Consider the following 15,865-nt stretch of genomic DNA (forward strand, 5'->3'; position numbering starts at 1 on the left):
AGAAAAATACACGAGTAATTACAAAAATTCTGGACAATAGGAGAATGTTCAACAAAACATCCATTAAGTCAAGAGCAGGCAGAATGTGAAAGACACTCCAAAGAAACACAACAGAGAGACGAGACTGGTAGATTCGTCGTAAGACTTCCCTTTAAAGAAAATGTAGCAAATCTGGGTAAATCCAAGGAGATTGCAACGAGAAGATTTTATTCAATGGAAAAAAGGCTTATGAAGGATACTGAGAAAAAAGGGCATATATAGCGTTTATGAAAGAGTACGAAGATTTGGGCCATATGGAAGAAATAACTACTATCCATTTCATAAAGATAGGCCCCTGACTTCGCGGTGCTGCCGTGACGTCCAGTTAAAACTTATATTGCATTGTCGTACCTCGTTGGAATTGTTGGAATGTTGTCTTTTCAATACATAAGAGATAAAAATTTTCTTTGTACTGTGTAGTGAGAAAAAAATAAAAATTAATGAAAAAGTGCGTATTTTTACGTACTTTTTTGGTAGATCAATGTTTATAGGACTGTATCTCAGAAAAGAGATCTTGTGAAATAATTTCCTGTGTACAATATGTAGATGCATCCATTAACTGTAAGTTGTGAAAAGTTCAATTTTCATCACTTGATACTTTTTGTGTAATTAAAACAAATGTACGACGCTCTGATCTCATTTACCATGGTAGGTAGAGAAACGTACAAAACACTGTTCGAAACTTTGGAAGTCTAGTGTTCCAAATATTTGGAACTATGAACAAAAAAGGGTTTAGTTGTAGAGTATTTATTTTTTTTAAAAAATGTTTACTTCAACATATTCTCTGCGTTAAGCGGTGAGCCATGTTGCAGCCCAATCTTTAAATTCCCCGCGCTTATATGAAGAAACAGCATACAGTAACTGAAGTGCGGCAACGCTGTCGTGCAGTGTTGTCGCGTTCAGGAAGCTTGTAGCGCGAAGCCTACTTCATAAGAATGTAATAGGAAAAAAGTATTTATTATAACCTTTCACAACATCATAAAAATAATAATAATAATGCATGTACACTCATGTCCAAAATTATTGTCGCATGTCTATAAATATGTTATTGTAGGAATATAATTTGATAACGAATTCGCCTGGTATTTCTTATATGTATAATCGGCAAAGACATGTATGTGGCAAATTTCATGTCAAAAGAGCAGTAAATAAGAACAATAAAACGATTTTTTTTAAAAAAAAATCCATTTAGTAACATTTTGTTTTACTCATGCTAATTTTCGTATTTATAATTCTTTTCCTATGAAATTTAGAACAAATATACATTTCCCGGTTATAGGCCCTACACATCGTACCAGTATTAAAAGCACCCAGCAAAATCATTATCAAATTATATTCTTACAAGAAGACAGTTATAGATATGCGACAATAATTTTGGACATGAGTGTACACATCTCAAAGTAATCGAAATAAAACATTGAAGTGACACATCCAAAAACTCATCTCTTAATATATTTACTTCATTCACTTTCGTCATGGTTTTGACTCATCGATGCTCCTGCTTTCTACCTCAAGATCTATCAGTAGGCCTATACACACTTTCCAGCTTACGAATATGTTAAAGGTTAAAAAGAAATTTACTGTAGACTTCGCAATCACATGTTCACCCAAGTTCTGCTATCAATTCCCCTGCCGAATGTACAGTAACACAGAATGGGTCCTTTGTTTTCTTTCAACGAAAAAAAAAAACAATGCAATGAGTAGGTGACGAGGGCTGTATTTGCGTCTAATCACGTCGCACTGATTACGTCTTCAACACTTCCCTTCGGTTCGTAGGCGTCAAAAACTTACACACGCACTCATATCATATGGGTTCATTGCAATGAGACGGACGAATAGGCATTTATATTTTCCTGAGTATATCTCGTGCTTTTTGATTGAATATATATGGATATTCCTTTACGAGCGGCGGTATTACAAAAAGAAGAGGCAAAATATTTAGCGATAATGAAATTGCAGACCTGATGAATTACTCCGACTCAGACGATTATGAGTTAGTAATTAATAGTAATGATACTGATTATTCTGTGCTCAGTGGCGTATCCGGGAGTGAACTCTGTTTCAAGTAAACCTGAGGCTGCGCCGGGAAAGAGAGAAAAAAACGCGTCGTTCCTATTCAAAGGCAGATTCTGATAGCTTGGAGCGATAAAATTCAAGTAAATGCAAACCCCCTGTTTAGTGGTGTCCCGGGAATTGATCAAAATGCTGGGCTATCTACAGAGTATTCCGCATATAAAATGTTTCAGCTGTTTTTACCGATGAAGTTTTATAGTAAAAAGAAAAGTTGAGTTGATTTTGAGTTTAACGTCCTGTTCAGCAGCGAGGCTATATGAGACGTGGACCTACAGATTAATCTGGAATCCAAACTACATGTGCTCCCGCCGGGAATAGTAGTAAAAGAAATGAATCAATACGCAAAACAGCAGACTAAGAAAAAGAAAATTTACTAAAACAAAAATCTTTGTTTTCTAAATGAAAGCGTGTTACTTCAATTGAAAACAAGGAACTTTTTACACTAATTATTCACATATGCCTTGTACGGAAGCTAGCTTTACGCGATTTTTACAAATCAACTACGCAAGAGCTATTAGTATGTCTGTCAAGTGGTGGAAGAAGCTGTCTTTTCTGCTGTTTGACTTATCACACATGTCAATGCTCACATACTGTACAGGAAGAAAGCAGGAAAACGTATCGCACTTCGAACTTTTTATGCGAATGTAGCAGATAAATTGCTGCACTCAGCAGGCATTGAAGTATAGGGACCTTCACCCGGTAGAAGGCTGGTAACAAGGGGCCATTACCCATAGAGAGTTTCCCCACAATATCTGCAAATTCTAACAGAAGTAGGACAAAGGAGATGCAAAAGTGCGTAGCATCCGCACGGTGAAAGGAAGTTTTTAATAAATATTAGCGCTTATTGCAGGGATGCAAATAACCACTCGCCCGGGGCGTGTGCTTCATCGGTGCGGGCGAGTATTTAATATCATACGGAAGTTAAGTAACTTATTTTTATTATGTGATGTGGGTTAGTAACTTTTTTCTTGGACGAGTAAACTTTTGTTGCTTATTTGCATCCCTGGTTTATTGTCTGATATATAAAGTTGGACTTTGCGTGGAAAAGTGCTTCGAAATGTACAACACTAAAGAGAAGTACTGGGACTTCTAGATCTGAAAACAGATTTTCTGTGAAGTGTAAACTCAATATTACATATCAACATATTACTTATATAAAATCTGTGGAGACATTAAATTTTAAAAATATCTCTTTAACATGTAAGAAGTGCCGGAGAGTGTGCGTGACAAGTTTAAATACCCGTCCGGCTGAGAGTGTATACGCGCCAGGAAAATGTGGCAACGTAGCACTCCGTATAAACTGCGATAGCGAAGGGCGCAAAGCAGAGAAAATCATAATGTCATATTTGTGATTGTTTATCTTTTAAAACAAGTCAAAACAGTTTGGTTGAAAAAGCTACTTTAAGATCTTTCTAAAAGTTTTTTCAGATTGTTAATACACCGCAGCAGTTCAGAGATAATGATGTCTCACTTTTTAGTGAATAACAAGAAAATTACTACGTGTTGAGTAATGAAATTTTTAGAACTTACAGGTATTATATGCATCTACATATCGTGCACAGGAAATTATTTTATGTTGTCTCCTTTCCGAGATATAGTCCTATAAAAATTGATTTACCAAAAAAGTACGTAAAAATACGCACTTTTTCATTAATTTTTATTTTTTTCTCACTACACAGTACAAAGAAAATGTTTATGTCTTAAGTATTGAAAAGACGACATTCCAACAATTCCAACGAGGTACGACAATGCAATATAAGTTTTGACTGGACGTCACGGCAGCACCGCGAAGTCAGGGGCCTATCTTTATGAAATGGATAGTAGAGCAGGGAGCGATATGATGATGCCAGATTACTATCTTCCTCATCATTGCGTAATGAATGAGACCAGTACTACTACCAAACTCAGAGTTGTATTTGATGCATCGTGCAAAACAACTTCTGGACTTTCATTAAATGACACGATGAGAGTCGGGCCTACAATCCAAGAAGAATTATTTTCGATAACAGCAAGATTCAGGCAACATCAATGCACCATGACAGCTGATATAGAGAAGATGTATCGCAACATTAGGGTACATGATGCAGATGCCAACTACCAGAAACTACTGTGGAGAGAAAACCCTCAAGAAGCAATAAAGATATATTGACTCAAAACTGTAACATATGGTACTGCAGTAGCTCCTTTCCTAGCTACTGATGTCTTTAGCAACTAGCCATAGAAGAGAAGAAGAATTTCCCTAAGGCAGCAAAAGTTGTAATGAGGGATTTCTATATTGATGATCTTCAAACAGGAACAAATACAAAGAAGGAACTACATGAATTACAAGGTCAACTCACAACTCTTCTGCAAGGAGGTGGTTTTTGTTTGAGAAAATGGTGTAGCAACGACACTTCACTGCTTTCAAAAATACCCAATGAACTTCAAGAATCAAATTTCACCATTCAACTAAATGAAGATTGCATCACAAGAAGTTTAGGATTGTTGTGGAATCCCATTGAAGACACATTTTCCTTCTGTGCCAAACCAAGAAACAACCCTCAACAAATCACGAAGAGGACAATTCTTGCTACAGTAGCGAGCATATTTGATCCCTTAGGATTAATAGGACCAGTTATTCTTAAGGCAAAAATATTTCTGCAACGTTTGTGGGAATTAAAATTGAATTTGGATCAAGAAGTTCCAGTCCCATTGCATTCAAAGTGGGAAACTTTCGAGCAGCAACTTCAAGAGTTGGAATCACTACATGTTCAGCGGAAGGTTATTCAAGAGACACAATCGTAGGTAGAAATTCACGGATTTTGCGACGGATCTCAGATTGGATATGGAGCTTGTATATATGTAATATCTAGTACAAAAAATGGAAAATTCACAGCAAACTTATTATGTTCAAACTCTCGAGTAGCACCTTTGAAGAAGACAACTATTCCTCGCCTAGCACTTTGTGCAGCTTTGTTACTTGCACAGCTAACTCAGAAAGTAATACAAGCATTACATTGCAAGATCGATAAGGTTGTTTTATGGTCAGATTCCACCATTGTATTAGCATGGATAAGAGGACCTTGTTCTCAATGGAAGACGTATGTTGCAAATCGTGTAGCGGAAATTCAACAATTGACTTGTAACTATGAATAGAGACAAATCAGAACAGAGCAGAATCCAGCAGATCATATATCGAGAGGATTAACACCATCAGAGATTCTTGATAATGAATTATGGTGGCATAAGCTTTCTCCTGGCTATCTGAGAAATTAGACTTACAGAGGAGGAAAGATGTTTGTGACCTAAGCGATATTCCCGAGCGACGAAAGAATACAGCAGTAATGGTTTCTACAATACTGTGTGAACTCTTAGACAGATATTCATCATTAAGAAGATTGCAACGTGTAACTGCTTATTGTCTACGATTTGCACACAACATGAGAAGGTTTAATTTGACAGACAGCATTGACATCTTACAGTAAGTGATTTACATGAAGCACTCGAATGTCTTATTAAACTATCACAGCAACAAGCATTTAAATGCGTTGAGATCAGGAAAGGAAGTCGACAACCAAGGTCAACTGAGAAATGTGAACCCATACTTGGATGAGAGGCAAATCATCAGAGTCGGAGGAAGATTAAATGCAGCAGATCTTACTGAAGGACAGAAACATCCTATTGCACTTCCAGCTAACTGCAATTTGACAAAGTTAATCGCCCAAGAAGAACATAAGAAGCTATTGCATGCCGGGCCTCAATTATTGTTATCATCCTTGTGACAATCATATTGGCCAATACGTGGACGAAACTTGGTTCGTCAAGTTGTGCATCAGTGTGTTGCATCTTTCAGAAACAATCCTAAAGATGGTAAACAGATTATGGGAGATCTACCAGCTGACAGAGTTCAACCAACAAGACCACTTCTTCACAACGGTGTTGACTACTGTGGGCCCATTTATCTTAAATCGAGTAACCGAAGAGGAGCCAAACTTCATAAGGCATATATAGCACTTTTCGTGTGTTTTGCGACTAAGGCGGTACACATTGAACTCGTAAGTGATCTAACTATAGAGGCGTTTATTGGAGCATTAAAGAGATTCATGGCTCGTCGATGAAAATGCGCTATACTGTATTCTGGCAATGCAAGTAACTTCGTTGGTGCAAAAAGGGAACTACAAGAATTGAAGAATTTATTTGAATCAGAACACCATGAAGAAAAAATACATAATTTTCTAGCAGCTGATAACATACGTGGGTTTTTATTCAAGCAAGATCACCAAACTTTGTAGGCTTATGGGAATCATCCATGGGCGGCGATTAGGGGGGAGCAAGAGGGGCAGTTGCCCCTTACTTTTTTGAAATGCCCCAATTTATATATTACTAAAGTATATATAGAGAGATTTCCTAATTTATATACGAGGGCTATCCAGAAAGTAGATTACGTTTTGGAATAAAAAATCAACAAAGTATAGGAAACAAATTTTATTATATACAGATGAAAGCCACACACAAATACTACTTTTCGACATAGTCACCATTCAAATTAAGGCATTTATCGTAGCGATGTACGAGCTTGGAAATTCCTTCGTCGAAAAATTCGGCCGCCTGCGACTTCAACCACTTCGTTACCTCTTCTTGCAGCTGTTCGTCGTCATCAAAACGCTGCATAGCCAGCCACTTCTTCATTGCTGGGAATTGTGAACTTTCGATTTTCACGGACTTTAACATCTACTTTTTCGACAAGTTCGGCAGTCACTTTGCTGGGTCTCCCACTTCGATCTTCGTCGTGAACATTGGTTCGGCCATTTTTAAATCTTATGACCCACTGTCGCACTCCACCTTCAGTGATAATGTTGTCCCCATACACTTCACACAGCTGCCGATAGATTTCTATCGGTTTACAGTTTTTTGCTGTCAGAAACCTTATTACTGCACGCACCTCGCAGCTCGCGGGATTTTCAATTAACGCAGACATTTCAAACCGTCACAGTATCTTAACGGAGCACAGCACGAACCTCTCACTAGCACGGCTAGATGCCGACTGAGCTGCGCAACGCTCTGACCCCAAGATGGCCGCGCTAGCCCCGCCCCTAGCGGACACAGACGAAAACGTAATCTACTTTCTGGATAGCCCTCGTAATTTCATTTGGAAATGTAAACAGGGTGTCCATACAATTTGGAGAAAAGATCTCTGACTTTTTCCTGACTTTCCATGGCAAAAGTTGCAGATTTCCCTGACCCCTGAATAAGTTAAAAATATAGAAAAAAGAAAGAAACTCCAGCCTCCACATTCCCCATAGTTGGCCTTGTTCTATATCACTTCTGTTTCTTTCTTTTTCAATTTTCTTTCCGAGGGAATGTAAATTTACAAATATGGGCCATTATTGATTAGGCCTACATATTACATAAAATGTAAAGTTTCAAACGAAAGTGTGTAATATACAGAGTACTTAAGATATGAAAAACTTACACATTATAATACCAATTACACAGCATTATAATATTGCCTATAGCAATAAACAGTTCATACATGATTTTACTGATTATTAAAAAAAAAGAACACACACACATTATGTGACACATACTTTTGCTGGTGCAATTGTTAAATGCAACAAATTTAGAAATTTGTTTTCATATTTTCTCGCATAGTTTTCTTCTCATTGATCCGAATGTCCTTGTCTTTGCAGGTTAATTTTCTTTTCTTCTTCCAGCTCCTTTAGTTATTGCTGAATCTTCCGTTACTTTCTCCTCTTCTCGTCTCCAGCATTTATTTCTCTTTTCTTTTCCAAATACATCTGGTCTCATTGAACTTTTCACTGAATTTATCATGCCTCTTGTAATTATTAATCCTGATGATCCACCTATTCTCATATGATCCGTTGAGCCACCAGAGATTCTTCTTGTAAGTTGTCAACAATGAGAATTTTATTTATTGTGAAGCCACTTTCAAAAAATGCGTTTCCGTGAAAGAAGATAAAACACATTTCATAACTGACTATAAGTCAACGAAGTTCTTCCCATTTCCTAAGACTAAGTAAAACACTCAGCAAGTCCAATACCATATCTATCATTGACTATAAATTCATTCCAGTGTTCCTTAAATTCATCAGTCTGAGCTTTCACTGTGAGCTGGAGATACTATTTCTTCGCGTTCTCAACCACTTGTCCAGATATCCTCTTGGCGCCATGCAATTCTTCTAGAACAGCGTCTACTCTTTTGAGCAAATATGCCAGGATGCAGTTAGATGTGTTTTTCGCAGAAAATTAATTTCAACGACTATATCAGAGAACACTGACTCCCTCAATATCATCATTGAGAACACCACATTTTGCATCCAATAACAGTAAAGAAATCAACCCTATTTCATAAATTCAATAATTGAACAATGGACCTAAATCGATTTTCTCCTGACTTTTCCTGACCAATCTGCCATTTCCCTGACTTCACCTGATACACTTTTACTTCCCTGACCTTTCCCTGACTTGCACTTATTTTCCAGAATGTGGACACCCTGGTAAAGGTTTTGTATGTATTACTGTTTCATAAAAAAAAAAATGGTGCCATATAATATTTGCCGTTGTGTGAGTATGTATTGGCTATTTGTCTTCCCATGGAGTTAAGAAAGCTACAGGAATTGCGTTTTCATTGCAATTCAAAGCAATTAATATTGCAATTGCATATTTCTTTAAATGTCATAGCATATGCGTGCAGTACTTACTGTATTTCATTTTCTAAGACTAAAAACATTCATTTAATGGCATGTGTGGAATTAAAAGTATAAATTATTCATTAATTCCCAGTTTCAATATAACTTGTACAAAACAAGCGTCATTATTCATTAATATTATGATTAATATTATCCCTTATATTTATTTATTTTGCAAATTTATTAAATAATCTGATCACACAATTTTCCAGAGAGAATTTTAAGATGTTCATGAGCAAGAACTAAAATCTCTTCTTACACTTTCGTTGTTTAAGGGCATAAATGGCTAGTACCTACCTGTATTGCTCTTATGATTTTACTTAATAAAATAGAAATACGATATACGTCATTTTAAGTGAAAAAAGATAGTATCCTAAAAGTTATACAACCTTTCATGAAACAGTGTTAGAAACAATCAGGAAATCTAACATTGATATACAATTGTTCAGATCATGTCTTGCCCCCCCCCCCACTTCTAACGTCCAACCGCCGCCACTGGGATCATCAATTAAATCTCTCAAATACCATTTAAAGAGAGTTGTGGGAAATGTTTCACTCACCTACGAAAAGATGAACACTATTTTGACACTGATTGAGGCTTGCTTAAACTCTAGACCCTTAACACCATTATCAAATGATCCAAACGACCTACATCCTTTAACACCTGGTAATTTTCTAATAGTCGACGCACACACTGCCATATCAGAACCTAACTTGAAAAATATTCCTGTCAACAGACTTTCGAGAGGGCAATATATATAACAACTTCATCAGCAATTCTGGTCCAGATGGTCAAAGGAGTATCTATTAAGTCTTCTAGAACGATCTAAGTGGAGAAGAAAATTTCCCAATCTTCTGGAAGGTGATTTGGTGCTCATCAAAGAAGATAACACCTCTAAAATGGAAAACTGGACGTATTGTGCAATTGTTTCCTGTGAAGGACGGAATAGTACGAGTGGGGACAGTGAAAACTACCACAGGTACAACAACAAGGTCTATTCGTCAATTGTGCCCGCTTCCTAAGGAGAGTTAATGTGTTGATGTTATTCATAGTGTGTACATTGTGTTATTCATAGTGCTGTGTTGTGTGTGCATTATTCTGTTTATATCATTCATTCATAACTTGTGTTATCTATTGTTGTGTATATTAAGTTCATGAACCAAATTAATCATTCATAGATTTGTTGAAGGAATTCCTTCAAGACGGGCGGTATGCTCAGAACTGAGCGTTCTTCTCAATAAAAACTAACGCCAATAAGGAAATGGTTAGGCAGCAACATAAAACTAGTACTTTTTCTACCCAATAGGGGTGAGTGTTTGTGTGTGTGTAAAATAGGACACCAAGAAAGCCGCGGTAGCTTCGTGTGTCGTGTTAATATCGCATTAATCCATATATAATAATGTTCATCAAGCGATTTTGTTTGCATTTGTTCAATTCATATAATCTTGTGTGTTATGAAATGTAAATATATTGAACAGTCTCAAAGCAAAGTCGAAGAATTATTAAGAAACCAGCGCCTAGAAAAGGATTACTTCAACCGATTATCATTGGGCTTTCCTTGATATCTATTATTATTATTTTTTTTTTTTTTTGTAATTTGTTCGTGTACTGGCTTCCCAAAGTTCATTCTTTAACTGACCAATTACATGTTAACATTATTGATTGCCTATGCCACCTTTCCTTTTATTATTCAATTATAATAACGTTATTGATTACCTATGCCTCCTTGGGAATCCTATGCATCCCAAGTCAAAGATAAATTCGGTTGACGGATTTGAATTAGTTAATGCAAAAGGGTTTCAGTCAAACATAGCTTTGGGGAGAATAAGAAAGACATTGGTGTTTTGAAACTATAAAATAAAAACGAACCATTTTTTTCGTGTAGATGAAATTACTTTAATCGAATGCTGTATAGGAAAACAATTGTTATGGTCATTCTATCATTAAAAATAATAGTTTCCGCCCTGGACTGAAGGCCTTCTTGCACGTAAATTATAGACGAAGCCCTGTAAGCATGTAATTTTATTTGGTTATTATTTTGTTTCTCTTTCTAAACACAAAACTATGTTTCGACATTTTTACCATGCTCCAGACATAGCAGCTATACCAACCGAATAGGTCGAAATCAATAACAATGCTAGTAACATATAAAACAAATATATTGTAATTCTCCACACAGAACGAGCTTCAGTCATTGACTCAAGCCCATGTAGCCTAGAATAATCGAAGTTGGCATTTGCCTATAAAATGTTAGACCAATGAAACTGAAGCTCTTTAAGCATAGAAACATAAGTGTACCCAATAGAAACAAAAATTCGATGTTAACTCAATTTCGCCATTTCGGTGATTGAAGTCCTTTTTGCATGAACTAATTCATTTACTCTAGGACGTTTTTGCATTCAGACGAATCATATCGCCTGACTGAGAAATATTTCATTTAGCTATAATGCTTTATTTAACCTCATTAAATACTATATCAAGAAGAATAACCGTTAATTGCCTATCAGATACCGGTACATAATAAAAACATTGAACTCTTACACCCAGCTTTTGAAGTCAGTGTTCCATTACTTTCATTTAGTTCTTTGATTTCGGTACAAATTTGTACGTAACAACAATCATAACGATATTAAAATATCAAGTCGTAAATCACAATCATATCAGTCAACAATCTTGTAATATTCAGTTCAGTAACGGTACACTGTTTTTCCCCCTCACATTTTATTATGATAGATGTTTATACAATTCGTACAAAAGATTACAAATAAGTAATTTTCTCTCTGCCTCTAAAAGTTTTTTTTTTCTCTAAGCTTGTTACAATTGAATTTCCTGCTCGTTGCAGCTCAATAGTAGGGATGGAGCACGGATATAGATTAGGATATAATTTGCCCGTTGCAGCTCAGAGGTAGGGAGTCTCTTCCGCCCGTTGCAGCTTGGAGAGAAAGAAGTATTTCTTACTCGTTGCAGCTAGACATACGCAACTAGGAGGTGAACAGTTAACAAGTGATGCTTTCTACTTCGTGGTGTCCTTTATATAGCCAGCCTTCGGAGGCGGAACCTACGAAGAGGTTGAATGGGTCTTCTCTTGCATCTCTTCGTGTCCTCTTCGTGTTTCGTCGGTGGTAATGCAACCATTGGTTGATGGGTAGCTTATGGCGAAGCAAATGGTTTCAATATAATGATATGGGATGCGTTCAATATGAGGGAATATTGCAATATTATAGCACAACACAGTGGTGTCATTTTAGAATTTGATTCCATGAGATACGGAGCGACTTTCCGATATATAAGTAGAATGTGAAGGCTTTTCATTATATTAAAATGTAACAAATTATTCAATTTTGAGCATGTAACGATACTTAACTGCACACATGTATTTCAAATTTCTCAGTACCTGAGTTGAGAAACACTTCCAGTCAACAGTCATATATATACGTACATAATTTTTAATCACGTTAAAATTTTAAACAGGGACAACAAATTTATAAATTATAATACAAATCATAAAAGAGCTCCTACAAACAAAAGCATTCAATGTTATGATGTTTTTATTCCTCCTGAATAAAATACTCCGGGAAACTTGGGACGCTTTTCAATTCAGGGCTTTAATTTTACGTATGTCGATAAAAGGTGAAAATGCTGATCTGATCCGTGAAGAAATTTGTGCTGTCCGTGCGCATGATACGTTATCAAAAGTAATAATCAAAGAATGGTACAGTCGCTTTTGTCCTGGAAATTTTGAGATTAAAAATGCTCCTCGCAGTGGGTGACCAATCACAGGAAAAGTGGATGATATTCTAGCAAAAGTCGAACAAGACCGGCATGCAAGTGTTCATGATGTTGCCAATGACTGCCATGAAAATGCGGGAGAGGCCACTATTACCATTAAATTGCCTTAACCCTTCAAGTCTAAAATTTCTGAAGACAAAGTCATCTTAGCATATAAGGGACATTTTTCGTGAAATGCTTTTTGCAAATTCATTTGTAACAGAAAAAAACGTAGATTTGAACTGTTTTTATTGTATCCATGAAACAACACAATAAGAACGATCTATAGCGAAATTATGCTGAGAGAAAAATATTTAAGAAAGTGTACATCCACAATCAGATCAAAAATGAAATACAAATGAAATCTTTGAGTTTTACGTCCCACGATTATGCCGGTTAGGCTAAAGGAGACGGTGATGATGAGTGATGAATGAAATGGTGGAATGAAGAAAGTGAATGGTGGAATCCAAAACTGCATATTTCCCTGCATGGAAACGGGAGACCCCGAGAAAACCCACGCACACGGTATTTGTCCACCACAAAGTTCACTTGACGGGGGTGGGATCGAACCCGGGACCCCAAGCACCAGAGGTGAACGCTCTACCACTGAGCCACCGCGGCCCCTCACAATCAGATCAAGTAGCAACTAATTCAGTATACAGGGTGTTAATGAACTATATCGACAAACTGTAAAAAGGAATTCCTTACATCAATATAAGAAAAAAAGTTCATATTGAGCTGTGGGGAAAAGTACATAGTTTCAGAGCTAGGGCTGCTCAAAATTGTGAAAAGTTAAATCACAAAAGGCCCTATTTCAAATTAGAGAAACAATGGATGGTTGTTCGTATCAACGTAAAGGGAGTCATGCATGTACAATACAAAACTGCATATTTCATCTATGTTCAATGGGTGTACAGAGTATTCCCTGCATGGTGTAATTCCAAGACATGCCATAAGTTGAATTTTGAGATATGCTCTGACTTTATGATTAGTCCAAAGTGGGCAAATGATACGCCTTGACAGCAGTGAACACAGAATCAATAGGCGAGATGTCGGAAGTGTTAAAGACCGACAGCAGGATGGTTTCTCGTGTTCGGGAAAACGCGTGTTGCGATGCTACCTTTCAAGCATATAATAAAAAAAATGGAAAAATACTGTGACAATACGTCACAGCACACGTTATCTCGAACACAAAACAATTGTGAAGCTTCCGGTTCCTAACACTTTCAACTTCCCTCCGAAGCATTGGGTGTCCATTGTTGTTAAGGCTTAAGTCTTGCCTATCTTGGACTCACCTTCAAATCAGGGCATATCTGAAAACTCTGTTGTGAGCGTATATGAGAATTATACCTTGTAGAGCATACCATGCACACCCATTGAAAATTGATGAAATATGCATTTTTGGATTGTATATGCGTGACTTCGTTTACGTTGATAAGAACCACCATCCACACTTTCTCAAACTCGAAATAGGACCTCTTGAAATTTAGCTTTTTCGCAATTTTGGACAGACCTAGCTCTGAAACTATACACTTTTCCCCATAGGTCCATATCAACTTTTTCTCTTATTTCGATGTGAGAAATCACCTCTTAAAGTTCGTCGGTGTAGTTCATTAACAACCTATATATTCTATCCACATTTGAGAGATTTAATATTTCAACTATATTGACCAGAATGTGTAATCAAAATTTGATCAATTATAGTTCTCCAAATATTTTAAGGCGGAGTTGCAATCTTCTAGTCCCAATACTGTATTGGATTCTATTTGTAAGTATGTAATCTTTTTTTAACATTATATTATTGTCTTTCTGTTCGTATGTATATTTTTTTGTAATTTGTTTGTTTATTTGCGTGCCAAAGTTCAGTTTTGTTTAATTGAACGAGGAGATATTAACATTATTAGCTACCTGCGCCATCTTTCCTCTTCAAACCCACTGCTCATATGGGACTTGTCTCTTTCTTTTGAAATGATTTTTAATTGCGTTATTCTTCAAGTCTAATTAAATATTCATTGTATTTCCAAAATGAGTTTGCATTGCATACACATTTCTTAAATCAAATTAGAATATTGAATATTAAAATTATATGAAACAAAATTTAATTTTCACGAAATAATAGGCATTAAAATCAAACTGGAAAATAAATCGGTAAAATCAAAACCATTAAAATTTTACTTCAATTCAAGGTAAACGAAACCAAAAATTCATACATCATGTAATCTAAATAGTAACGAATCTTTTGCGCACTAGATGACGTTAGTGTCACAAGGCTCAGACTATATGGATCGGAGTGAGTAAGGCTTAACTTTACTGGAGAGCAGGGAGAACTCCTCACTCGAATCGCAAATCCATTTTAAACTTCTGCTTTGCACGTGACGTCACGATAGGAACAAGTGAACACGTACTGTTAAGAGCGCTTTTAAATACAAGCGGAAAGATTCGGTTTCTCAATTCGCAGCTTATTAAAATGTTGATTCTTTGCATTCATTGCTGATTTTTTTTTATTTCTGCTTGTTTCGATATTAGGCGTTTAGTGTCTTAATATTTTACTTTTCTGATTTTTTCAATTGTTGTACATGCGTGTGTGTGTGCTACGTACAGTGTTTAAGATAAATTTAAGTGAAAGTGTTATTATTATTATTATTATTATTATTATTATTATTATTATTATTATTATTATTATTATTATTATTATTATTATTATTTTGTTTTGTTTTGTTTTGTTTATTTCGCATTGTGTTTTGAGTATACACCACACAAAAAGTAGACATCATACCTGGCTACGATACGAAGTCACCGGGTGTCATACATAGCCTACAAGATAAAAACTAAGGGTAAAAACATAGCGTATCATTTCTTTCCAGAAGGTCCTCTTTTTCAAAAAGCTAAATAAATAAATAAATAAAAATAAAAAATTCTCAAGTATTGAATTAAAGACCTCTTCATTATTTCAACTTTCACTGGTCTAACAGCACAAGATGTGATAGGCATGTGCCATTTAGGCATTCCAGCTACTTCTCAGGTACTCGACACTTGGTACATATGATATTCATGTGCTAAGTATATACTTCAGCTACCTATAGTTTTAGTTACTTGTTACACCCAATTGATATTTTCAACTATGTACCACAAATATAGCATTTATATACCTGGCTCAGTTTCGCACTTTAACAATCATTTGTTTTTATGTAGTCACTTGGGATATATATCTGTCATGCTCTAGGTACGTCCTTTTGGTGCATACTGTTTCAGATAACCTAACAGCACAAGATGTGCTAGGCATTCTCCATTTAAG

At 36.1% G+C, this 15,865-nt stretch overlaps 2 protein-coding genes across 2 annotated transcripts; both read left to right on the plus strand.

The window, feature by feature from the left end:
- The first annotated feature begins 3,925 nt into the window (after window positions 1–3,925).
- Window positions 3,926–4,261, plus strand: LOC145665470 (uncharacterized). Its single transcript, XM_081732780.1, has one exon. The coding sequence runs from the start codon at window positions 3,926–3,928 to the stop codon at window positions 4,259–4,261; it is 336 nt and encodes a 111-aa protein (XP_081588906.1).
- A 110-nt stretch (window positions 4,262–4,371) lies between these two features.
- On the plus strand, window positions 4,372–4,896 carry LOC145665471 (uncharacterized). Its single transcript, XM_081732782.1, has one exon. It carries the CDS (start codon window positions 4,372–4,374, stop codon window positions 4,894–4,896), a length of 525 nt encoding a protein of 174 aa, XP_081588908.1.
- The last annotated feature ends 10,969 nt before the right edge of the window (window positions 4,897–15,865 follow it).

The sequence above is a fragment of the Thermobia domestica genome, chromosome 11, assembly GCF_964235325.1.
Source record: "Thermobia domestica chromosome 11, izTheDome1.hap1.1, whole genome shotgun sequence".
In the NCBI taxonomy this organism is placed as follows: Eukaryota; Metazoa; Arthropoda; class Insecta; order Zygentoma; family Lepismatidae; genus Thermobia; species Thermobia domestica.